This window comes from Juglans regia, chromosome 6, assembly GCF_001411555.2.
Source record: "Juglans regia cultivar Chandler chromosome 6, Walnut 2.0, whole genome shotgun sequence".
NCBI classification, from domain to species: Eukaryota; Viridiplantae; Streptophyta; class Magnoliopsida; order Fagales; family Juglandaceae; genus Juglans; species Juglans regia.
Window position 1 is genome coordinate 17834163 of NC_049906.1, and position 11814 is coordinate 17845976.

At 36.8% G+C, this 11814-nt stretch overlaps 1 protein-coding gene across 1 annotated transcript in view; it reads right to left on the reverse strand.

Moving 5' to 3' along the window:
* The window catches only part of LOC109010545 (myosin-15), a 37361-nt gene that overhangs the window by 2294 nt on the left and 23253 nt on the right, over nt 1-11814 (reverse strand). The window contains exons 21-32 of the mRNA XM_018991414.2: nt 11475-11680; nt 10873-10992; nt 10689-10787; nt 6036-6257; nt 4886-5025; nt 4514-4625; nt 4339-4389; nt 4150-4239; nt 3841-4011; nt 3468-3620; nt 2229-2408; nt 1341-1475 (exon numbers count right to left, since the gene is read on the reverse strand). Coding sequence (XP_018846959.1) covers nt 1341-1475; nt 2229-2408; nt 3468-3620; nt 3841-4011; nt 4150-4239; nt 4339-4389; nt 4514-4625; nt 4886-5025; nt 6036-6257; nt 10689-10787; nt 10873-10992; nt 11475-11680 — 1679 coding nt within the window. The remainder of the gene's footprint in view (nt 1-1340; nt 1476-2228; nt 2409-3467; nt 3621-3840; nt 4012-4149; nt 4240-4338; nt 4390-4513; nt 4626-4885; nt 5026-6035; nt 6258-10688; nt 10788-10872; nt 10993-11474; nt 11681-11814) is intronic.

The following is an 11814-nucleotide window of genomic DNA, read 5'->3' on the forward strand; positions in this document are numbered from 1 at the left end:
TCTGCACCTGCTTGTCTTTTTTTACAGGTAAAAGAGATTTTATTAATACTAATAGAAGAATAGGCATAGCTCAAGTGCACAAAGACGTATACAAGAGAAAACTTCAAGTTAGAACTAGTATATGGAAACCAACTGCAAGATGCCACAGAGAACCCTCCAGATGGCAAGATCCAGCACCCGCCCAAGCATAACCCATGCTAGCCACACTTTGCTGAAGAAATCATCCCACGTGGCCCTAGCAACCTCATAATAAAGTAAAAAGTAATCACTATCTCTATTTTTTCTACACATGCAGCACCAGTCAATTACGACGATCCAGCCTTTCCTTAAGTTTGTTCATTGTCAAGATCTTCACTAAAGAAGTTGTCCATAAAAAGAAGGCAACCTTAAGAGGCATCTCATTCATCCAAACGCTTCTCAAAGGAAAATGATTATCATCCCGATTTGTGATGACCTCAACAATGGAGAATTTTCCTTTCCTAGGAGTCAAAATTTTATCTACCTCTTCGTATCTTATTCCTATGGAGTACAGTAAGTTGAAGAATTATGAGCAAACAATTCCCAATCTGATGATAAAATGCCAAATTGGTTTGGGGGCAGAGAAATTAAGGGGGCAGGATCGTCCCCAACCACAACGCCACCAGCAGGTACTCTCCCCAATCATCCCATCTCAGTATACAATTGGAAAGCACCAACACCCTTGCTCCAATTTTATTTTCTACTGTGCCTCATCCCACACGTTGGACAGACCTTAGCTTAGCCATTTCTTCCAATTCAACAAACCATGCACAAAGTTCCTGAGATTGGGGAGTATGAGGGCCAGAAACTCCCGCCGAAAATACACCGACAAGCACTTGGTTAAATTTGCAATCTTTTGCTGCATCACACATCTGCATCCTCCCTCACCAACATGGATTCTGGCAACAACACAGTGCCTAGGCATCATTGCCAGCTGACAAACATTTGTGTGTGAACCAAGGGGGCTGCACAATCAACAGTGTTTGCAAGAAGACACGAGGTAGATTTCTGTTTGTATATTGATGACCTGACACCATCATGATCATGTACATACCTATGTCTAAGGTTGATGCCCGTGCATAAAACATCTCATGTGAAAGATATGAAGATCATAATCGATCAAATTGTCTTTGTAAATAATTGTGTTTAGTTCTTTGAACTACTGTTGTGCTAAAGCATGTTATCTAACACAAGTAGATATAGTGAAGAACAGACAGAAAGTGGAAATTATACTCCCAGATGTGTTTATCAAATAGACAGATACAAACAATAAGCATATATAAAAAACAATACTGACAAAGGGAATGTTGCTTTGAACATACATGATTACAACGTAATCGACTCATAAGAGAATCCAAAAATTTGATGATATTGTCCCACTGGCTACTAGGTAGTTGCTGAGGAACACCTCCAGGTGATCTAGATGATTTTCCAGCATGTACTCTTGCTTTGGGTGCCTTAATAATTGACAAAAGAAAAAAAGACAGAATGTAATAGGTGACTTGCAAGATTTTGCAGGTTATCATAATAACAAAAAAAAGAAAAAAAAAAAAAAAGGGGCCAGGTAAGATCAATCGTATAACATCAAGACTAAGCCTTGAAGAAACTGAACTCATATGATGATAATAATATTTTTCCACCAGATTTCCACAAAACATAAATGATAAATTCCTGCAGATGTCCACCCCCTTTGTCATTAACTAAAGAAATCAAAACTGCAAAACAAGCCAACCTAGCAATACACTAAGGGATTGCTAAAAGTTTATTTTATAGCCTTCTAATAATCTAAACTTCTGAACACAACTCAATTAACCAACTCAGAAAGATAAGCTCATGTATGGTGAATTAAAAATAGATAGCACATGTAGACTAATGTTAATGTAAACAACTAATGCATGTCAAAATATTTGAATTGGAGTACAGCATATCGATACCACCAGGAGCTGTACACCTTAGCTTTGGGTGCTTTGTAAATCCATTACCTATATAAAATAATCACTACATGAAAATACTAACAGGTAATAGCCATTTGCAGCCATCATTTTAAACACAGTTTTCCATGTGCGCACTGAAACTGTCACTTAGATTATGTATTAAGCACCAAAATATAAAAATGAGAAAATAAAATAATAATTAAAAAGATAGCTAACATTTGACACACTTTGGCACGTATCATTCTACATCAAATCCAACATAATGAGAACAATCACCTGAATGCATGAGCCCAATAGTGGAGATAATTCTTTTTTCAAATTGTCACGGATCAGACCAAAAATCTTCTCCACACAAGCAGTCAACTGTTGTTTGAATAGAATAGCAGGATATCTTGCTTCTACATGTGAAATGCCATCCTCAAATCCACCAATAAATTTGAAAGGAGATTTCAGACCCTGAAAACAATCAGATTTATCTCATATAAAAATTATTCACCATGTACAAATAGTACAGCAATATTGAAAACCAGAAACACACATATCTCTATGCAAGAACTAATTAAGGCAATGAGAGACAAAACTTGTCTTGATTCACCATTAAAGGTACATGCAGTTCTAAGCTAAACATAGAAAACTTACATTTACAAATACAAAATTAACTCCATAATACATCTGTTATCCTAAAAACGCATGCCAAACATTCGAGAACCAGCATGTCAATATCAAGAATAATAATAGATAGCCTTAATCATTAGTAGAAAGACAAGCTACTAAGTGACTTATAAAAAAGTATCATGATATGCACATAATAGAGTAGCAAAAAATGCTAAAGTTTTGCCCCAGGCAATCACTCTCTTCTTCTTTAAAATAAAAGACAGCATATATAAATGGAAAGAATTACAATACCTCAGTCTAAGCCATTAAAATGTGTATTGGTTGAAACCTACCCAGTTCAACTGTTCTTGTAACTCTTTAGCCAATTGCGGTCTTTCTTCTCTTTACTGCAGTCCTTCCAACACCCTCCCCCATCCCTCCTCTTCTCGTACATCTTTCTCCCATGTTTTTTTCTTGTAAATGAAGAAATAACATCTTTCTCCCATGTCTTTTATAACTTTGTTTTCAATTAGTCATTTTAAATTTGGGAGGTCCTACTTAATAAATAACTATCCGGAAAATAATAAGTCAACAAAGAATTTGTTATCCAACACCCAAAAAACAATAAATAAAAACAAAATACATTAATCATATCGACAAGCTAACAATTCGAAACCAATTTTGTTGCAAAATTGCTAAATTGGCTATACACACACATAACTTAAACGCATACAAAATTTGCTATAAGGCCATGTTTGTCAAAAAATATATATATGTACACACATATATACATAATCTCTTCCAGAAGATATCGTACTCATGAATATTCACCAATGTTCAATGTAAATATACGTATATATAATCACATAACTTAAACACATAAAATTTGCTATAAGGCCATGTTTGTCAGCATAAACTCACATGCCCAACCCTGCTAATTAACCCAGAAGACCCGGCAGAACGCTGAGTAGTTGTGGTCAGAAAACCATTGGATCTTAAATTTCTCTGAAGGAGGCATAAAAGTGCTGAGGCATTGGACAGCCAATATGGCAACGTAACAGTCTCATCCCCAACCTGAAACAATGTTGATACCTCAGTTCGCAATTCTTTGGAAGCAAATACATAAGATGAGCCCCACTCATCATTCAGGATTGATAAGATTCTAAAATAATTGTAGCTATCTAATAAAGTAAAGAAAACAAAATAGGTAAACCACATTGTAATATCAATCAGACTAATATCATCCCAGTTTATAAATAAGATTAAAAAATGAGAATTGAAGCAAGTGAACCACCTTCAGGACTTCATTAATTCCCTCGATTATGAAGTCAAAAATTTGTGTCCGCTCAGACTCAAAAGCATGCCAGTGAAGAAGGCATTTATATATGATGCATGCTGCCAGCGGTTTACCATCTTTAAACCCCAAGTCTTCTTTAATACACCTTGAAAGGAATTCATAATTCTCCTGCACCTCAAATGTATATTTCAAGCCACATGAGTGAAGCGTAAAATTAAAATTTTCATTATTTGGGAATGTTATCTATACTATAAACAGTAAGCTGCAAAATCTAAATTGGAAGGCTACAGGAAAAAGAGAGGAAACCTGGTGCCTCTCCACTGTTAATTTTGATCGTCGTGACTCAGACAAACCATGTGAAAACGGTGCAATTAGCTTTGTAGGTGTGGGCGATTCCTGCATCAAATACAATGTACATTAAAAGAAAAGAAATAATAATCAACATGATGCAATGTGGATCATCTTCAACAAAAACTGATAGAGATGTTATCTTACAAACACAGGCTTCCGGTCAATTTGGGGAAAACCAAGTGCACCAGAGTATTTCTGCCCCATTTAGAAAAATCACAGCTTTAGAACAACGGTACATAGCCATTCAAATAAACACACTGAAATAAAGCTGAAAATACATTTGTTGTGAAACAGTTAATTAGATGAAAAACCCACTTACCTCTGAAAATGACTTTGCAAAACCAGGACGGCTGTGCTTCGGAGACACACTCAAAGCTTTTTGTCTTAGGACATGATTCTCATCCTCTAAAAGTGAGAGCTTCTCCTCAAGACTATAATTCAAATAAACAATGTGATCGATATAATCAGGATAAAAGAGCACAAAAACCATTCAAACTGAATAAACATAGAGGAAAAAAAATAGTTAACATTGATCTCAAGAGTTTTTATAAGCGAGATGAGATAATGAACAAAAAGCACAACAAGATAACAAAGTTCCAATCCAAAATTATAGTTTTATCAAGCACAATAAACTGTGAATTAAAGTTTGAAACAACATAACCAGAAAGGCTTCCATCAAATGAAACAAAACCTTTTAACATTCTGTTGGAGCTCAGAACACTTATGTTCAACTTCCTGCAGCTTTTCTATGCTTTCAATACCATCTTTTTTAGCCTTTACAAGCTCAAGTTCCAGTGCTGAGTTCTTCTTTTCCAAGGCATCCAAAGCGCTCTGTCAGAAAAGAAAGAAGCAATTTTCATGGAAATATTTCTCCAAATGAAAGAAAGATATGGCATAACTGGAAAACAGGAAATGAGATAGATTTATTGAGGATCCGTGGTTGCAGGGCAACCCGATCTCCCCATGGTGGCGAACACGTCCACCTTTTTAGTTTTATAATTAAAACTGTTTTTTAACTATAAAATAAATTTATTATTTCATAAAGAATATTATTTTTTCAAAAAATAACTTGCCATGTGGCACTCTACGATTGGTTCACATGGTTTCTGTTAACGGTGATGGAAGGAAAAAAGGAGTGTCCTATTTCTAATAAAAGTGTACCACGAGGGGTTATTGCTAAAAAAAGGCAAAGGTGCTAGATCAAAATAATCCAAAACTCAAAGGGTGTCCCATAAAACTTTTGTACTTTACATAATGATATGTGCGCGCTAGTACATATGCTGTTATTTTGACCTAAAAGTAATACTTTTGGCTCTAAAAATTGATATTTGTGCTAAAACAATATACATTTGTGTCACAAAACCAACCATCCCAACATAAAAGGGCCAAATCGAATACCCCTATAAAACCGAACCTAACCAAAAATAAACCAAAAAACCAATCAATTCAATTTTCTTGATAAACTGGTCGGTTTTGGTTTTGATTATTACAAAACCGACCAGTTCAGTTCGGTGCAGTTCACCAGTAAGCTTAAAACCAAACCAAACCGATTACAGCCCTATTTCATCATATGCCTGGATCACATGCTATGGGCAGAAATATGGTATCAACTGATCCAGAAAAATATAGTCAAAATCATAAGCAAGCACCATCATGCGCTGCATTCATTTGAGTTAACAAATTGTTAAGTAATTTAATAAGGCTTAAATGGCTCGACCAAGATCATCCTCAATGGCAATACAAAGTATTTGGAAGAACCAACTTTTGCAGGAATGCTCATCTTAAAAAATGAACCATTAGTGTAACCAATGAGGAAGAAATCAATCAAAAACAGGACTTACTTTTAAAAATGAATTTTCCTTTCGCAGTTCAGCCGTTCCAATGAGTTCTCTTTCCAAAGCAGATTTCTCTTTCATCGAAAACTCCAATTGATTGTGCAGTACTGCATTCTTGTTGCACTCATTGATTGTCGCCAATTTAGCCGCATCTAGTTCAAGGTTCAATGATTCCACTATTTTCTGAAGTTTTGAAATTTCTACCAACTTGGACTCTTCATGAGAAACCTGCATTCCAAAGTACTCCCAGTAAGGATTGTACTTCTAATCAGCCACATGATCCGCCAACACAAAATCATATGGTTTAATACAAAAAAAACAGGGAAATAATTTGGTTATGGCAAAGCTAAAAAACACTATCATGTATTACCGGCCTCTTCCAAATGGATTCTCTTTTTTGAAAGGGATAAATTCAAAATCAGTAGGTTTTCAAGTTTTACAAATCGAGTCCTAAGTTTTCAGCTTTTGCAAACTTGATACTTGAACTTCCAAAAACTCGCAATTAAGTATCTCTGTCTATCTCCCATTACAAAACTAATAGAGAATTGCCACATGGCATACTAATGCCACATGGCATACTAATGCCACATGTCAATTTTCGATTGGCTAACATATGGCATCAATATGCCATGTCAGCCAATCAAACAGCAATCTCCTGTTAGTTTTTATCAATGTTATGAAAGTTGAAAATTAATAGAGAATTGCCACATGCCAATTTTCGATTGGCTAAAGCATGGCATCAATATGCCATGCCAGCCAATCAAATGGCAATCTCCCGTTAGCTTTTGATTAGATTCCCAAGTGAACATTCGGGAAATAACAGGCTACGACCAGCAATGACAAAATTCTCTGAATGTATCTTTTACTTAAAATTGGTGGACCTTCCGCTCATTTGGGGGGGGGGGGTTACTTTCACGTGGTCTCGATTGGATAGATTTTTTGTCTCACCGGAATGGGAAAGTCATTATCCGGATGTATGTCAAAAGAGGCTGCCCCATCTCTGTTCGGATCATAGGAGGGCGTCGGTACTTTTAAGTTCGAAAATATGCGGCTGAAAATTGAAGGCATTGTGGACAGGGTCAAGCAATGGTGGTCCTCATATCAGATTCATGGTACCCCAAGCTTCATATTTGCAAGTAAAATGAAAGCTCTAAAAAAAGATTTCAAGCTTTGGAATATTCAATCTTTTGGTGACATAGGGGAACGCAACATAGTCAAGTTGGAGGAGATTTAGGAGTCAGAGAGGATACAAGAGGAAAGGGTTCTCCCAAGAAGAGCTATCTCAAAAGACAAAGTTGGATTGGTAATAAATCTATGATTACTACCTTTATCAGATTCTATTTTTAATTTATAAACAGGAGTGATCTTAAACTGTTTAGAGGGGAATATCTTATTAGAGGAGATTTCTTTGCGCCAAAAATCAAAGGCATTGTGGTTGAAAGAAGGGGATCAAAGTATGAAGTTCTTCCACAGAATTGCTAACTCGCATAGGAGAACCAATACCAATGAGATGCTGAAAATAGATGGCGTGGAATGTAAGTAGGGCCAGGTGATTCATGAACATGTTGATTTTTTGAACATTTGCTTACAGAACAAGAGGGGTGGCGGTCAACACTTGATGGCCTCGATTTTGAGTATATTGAGCAACATGATGTTTCTTAGTTGGAGAGGCCTTTTGAAGAGGCGGAGGTGCATAAAGTGGCGAGAAAAATGGTAAAAGACAAGGCACCAGGTCTGAACTGTTTTCTATGGGCTTCTTTCAAACATGCTGAGAAGTAGTGAAGGAGGATCTAATGAAGGTGTTCCAAGAATTGTTCTCGGCTGGAAAATTTGAGAAAAGCCTTATCGCTACTTTTATTGCATTGATACCTAAAAAGGTTGGGGCATCGGAAGTAAAGGAGTTTCAACCCATTAGCCTGGAGAATGGTGTATACAAAATAATCTCCAAGATGCTTGCAAATCACCTACAAGGATCCTTTGCAGAAGATTGTTACAACCTTCGCCTAAAGTAGGTATTGGAGAAAATTATTACAAAACCTCAAAATGCATTTGTAAGGGGTAGACAAATCCTAGATGCAATTCTTATCACTAATGAATGTCTAGAAAGTAGATTAAAAGCAGGCACTACAAGGATCCTTTGCAAGTTGGATATGGAAAAAACCTATGACGTTAACTGGGACTTTTTATTGTACCTACTTGGGAGGTGCGGATTTGGGGAGAGATGACGTTCGTGGATCAGATGGTGTATATCAACAGCAAAATTTTTAGCAGCACCCGAGGCTTAAAACAAGGGGACACGTTGTCTCTTCTCTTTGTCCTTGTCATGGAGGCGCTTAGCAAAATGATTTCAGTACTGGTTATTAATGGTTTTATGGTGGGTTTCCCAATTGGTGGCCCCAATAAGGGTACTATTAACATTTCTCATTGTTGTTCGCAGATGATACATTAATGTTTTGTGAGGCAGACCAAAACAAAGTTCGGACACTGAAAGCCCTCCTACTCTATTTTAAAGCAAGGTCCGGTTTGAAAGTGAATTTTGACAAATCAGAAATGGTGCCAGTTGGAAGTGTTAACAACATAAGATAGTTGGCTAGCACGTTGGGATGTAAGGTTGCCTCTCTCCCCATGGAATACCTTGGCCTCCCTTTGGGGGCTGCCTTAAGAGCTATTCCAATATGGGACACAATGATCAAGAAGATAGAGCGAAGATAAGAGTACGCTGTTTAATTTACCTACTTACTTTCTATCTCTATTCCCTATTCCTGCAAGTATGGCATCCCACGTGATTTCTTGTAAAGTGGAGTGGAGTGGGAGATGAATTAAAATTCCATCTAGTCAATTGGGACAAGGCATGCTCCCCAATCTCCTCCAGTGGGTTGGGTATTAGAAATATGAAAGTTTTTAATCGAGCATTACTTGCAAAATAGTTGTGGAGATATAATATGGAACCAGAAGCACTATGGAAGTCGGTTATTGAGTGCAAATACAGAGGTTGGGGGGAGGGGGAGGGGGGTTGGTTTGGTGTACTAGAGAGACGTGTGGGGCTCATAGAGTGGGAGTTTGGAAGCACATTAGATGAGGATGGGGGGTCTTTACTCAACATACAAAATTCATTCTGGGTGAGGGCACTAGGATTAAATTATGGAGCTACATATGGTGTGGAAACAGTGCTCCAAATGAAATATTTCCTTTTGTGTTCTGGGTGGCATGTGAAAAAGAAGCTTCAGTGGTTGATCTCATGATGATATCAGGGGAACAAGTCCAATGGAACATCAATTTCAGTAGGACAGCCCAAGATTGGGAAGTGGGCAGCTTTGATGATTTTTTCAGCCTACTATATTCCATAAAACCGAGCAACTAGCGAGCTGATGTGTTGTGGTGGATACCGGCAAGTAAAGGTAAATTCTCGATTTGCTCTTTATAAGTCTCTCACACACTCGCCAAATAATCAGTTTCCATGGAGAAGGATTTGGCGACATAAGGCGCCTCTTAAAGTGGCATTTTTCACATGGCCAGCTTCCCTGGGAAAGATCCTGACAACAGATAACTTGAAGAAACATGGGGTGATTATAGTGGATTGGTGCTGCATGTGTAAGAAAACCGGAGAGACAGTGAATCATCTATTACTACACTGTGATACTACTAGAGTGTTATGGAATGTAGTGTCCAGCAGATTATAGGAAGCTTGGGTTATGCCCGCTACAGTGGCTGCACTATTGGCAAGATGGACAAATTTGAGAGGCATTCAACAAATCAAAGCTGTGTGGAAGATAGTCCCAATATGTATTATGTGGTGTCTATGACAGGAGTGCAATGAATGGACGTTCGAAGACAAGGACCGCACAATAGAAGAATTAAGAGCTTTGTTTACTAGAACTCGTACATGGGCCATAACTGTAGACTTTAATGGCATTGACTTTCATGACTTTCTTGTCTCTATTGCTTCAACATAGATAGGCATACCTTTGTATATCATTTTGTGTACTCAGGCTATCTATGTTGAAGCAATAAAAATGATATACAAAATGTTTACTTATAAAAAAAATAATAAATAAATAAATAAATAAATAAGAGTTTTTATCAATGTTATGAAAGTTGAAAACCTAGGCCTTGATTTATATCAGCCTTAAGAATTAAGTTTTTTTCATCCTTTTCAAGATAGGGCTATTATTTTTTTTTATCGGTAGTTAGGGTTCTTATATACTTCCAACATACTGCCATTTCACCTGTTCCACTTCACAAACTTTAACCAGTAATAGATCATCAAGACCCATTATTAAATGCTGACTGCCAATATTGTGAAAAAAATTTATTGGCTATGACAACAACTAAATTACTAATCCAGAAAACAAAATGCATCCAACAAGAAGCCAACACACATCCAACAAAATGTATCTTTTTTTAGTCCCTAAGCCACTACATATATTAGCTATATCTTTAAAGATTGTCAGACATTTAAATTCATACACAACATGTTACAGAAATTGGAACCAAGACAGCATTTCCATCTAACTTTTGAAGTGAATCCATTGCTAACAAAGTACCAAGATAGATTTGCACAAGCAGAACAGCAATAGGACTTTCTGATACAAACTTGTCAGATACTGACAAAAGTCAAGGTCTCATCCAAAACAAAAATATTGAAATCAAAATCAATACCCGCAATCTTTTCTCAAGCTGCAACCTCCATGTGAAGTCTTCTAATTGCTTCTCGAGTTTACTTTTAGCCAAACGCAAGGCGCCAGTTTCATTAGCCTCCTGCAGAAAGTGAATGAAAAAAAGGCTGAGAACATATAGAACTGATGATGTATGGAATTACTTTCAGTAAACAATAAACTCTCACTTGTTTACGTCTCCGGAACTCTCTTTTTGCCACTTTCTGCCTCCAAAGACATTGTAGGGCAATAATAGAAGTTTGGCGATGTTGGTAAGCCAAACGAACCTTGCACATCCTCCACCGAGCCTTAGAAATGCATATTACATGTCAATACATATGAGAGTGAACTCAAAGTAAGCAGGCAACCGGACAATTGTATACAATATCAAGGCAACTCAAAGATTATAAAGACAACTTCACCAGATTTTATCAACAACACAACAGCCTGAGTTGCTCTGTATATTGAACTTTTGTTCACTTAAACACCAGTTAAAATCATGACTGCCAAGCAAGTCTCATATTTATTAAAAACAATGAGATCAGAACAAGAGCATTGCATGTACTCCCATATTTTTTTTCCAAAGTAAGGAATAATCTATGCAATTTACCGAAAAAACTAAAATCTGCAGTAGGACAGAAGAAAAGAACACCAATATAATCCAAGAACTGGAAAAAGCAGCAAAGTAACCATAAGATCACTCACACACAAATGGATATTAAGAATTATTTATGGCTTTCAACAACTGCAAATTCTACAACACAACATATATATCTTCAGTTAGGTTTACCTGAATTAGAGTGGCAGCCCTATGTTTCTTTTCGTGCAAAAATTTTTTGCGAGTTGAGAAACCACGAATGTTGGACTGTATGATAATTGCAGCTGAACCTAGTTTCAGATAAGAACGTCTTAACAATGAACTGCGCACATATTTCTGTATTGAAATAGCAGCTGCTGTCTCCCGTTTTGCAACATACATCTTTCGAGCAAGGCATCCTGCACAAATATTAGCCATTTGGAACTGAAACAAACACGAATTTTATGCAATGAAGTATGTTTGTGTGAGACTATGAAGCTAATTATCGTTCCACTCAGCAAAACAAACAAAAAATCACAACACAATGATTCAT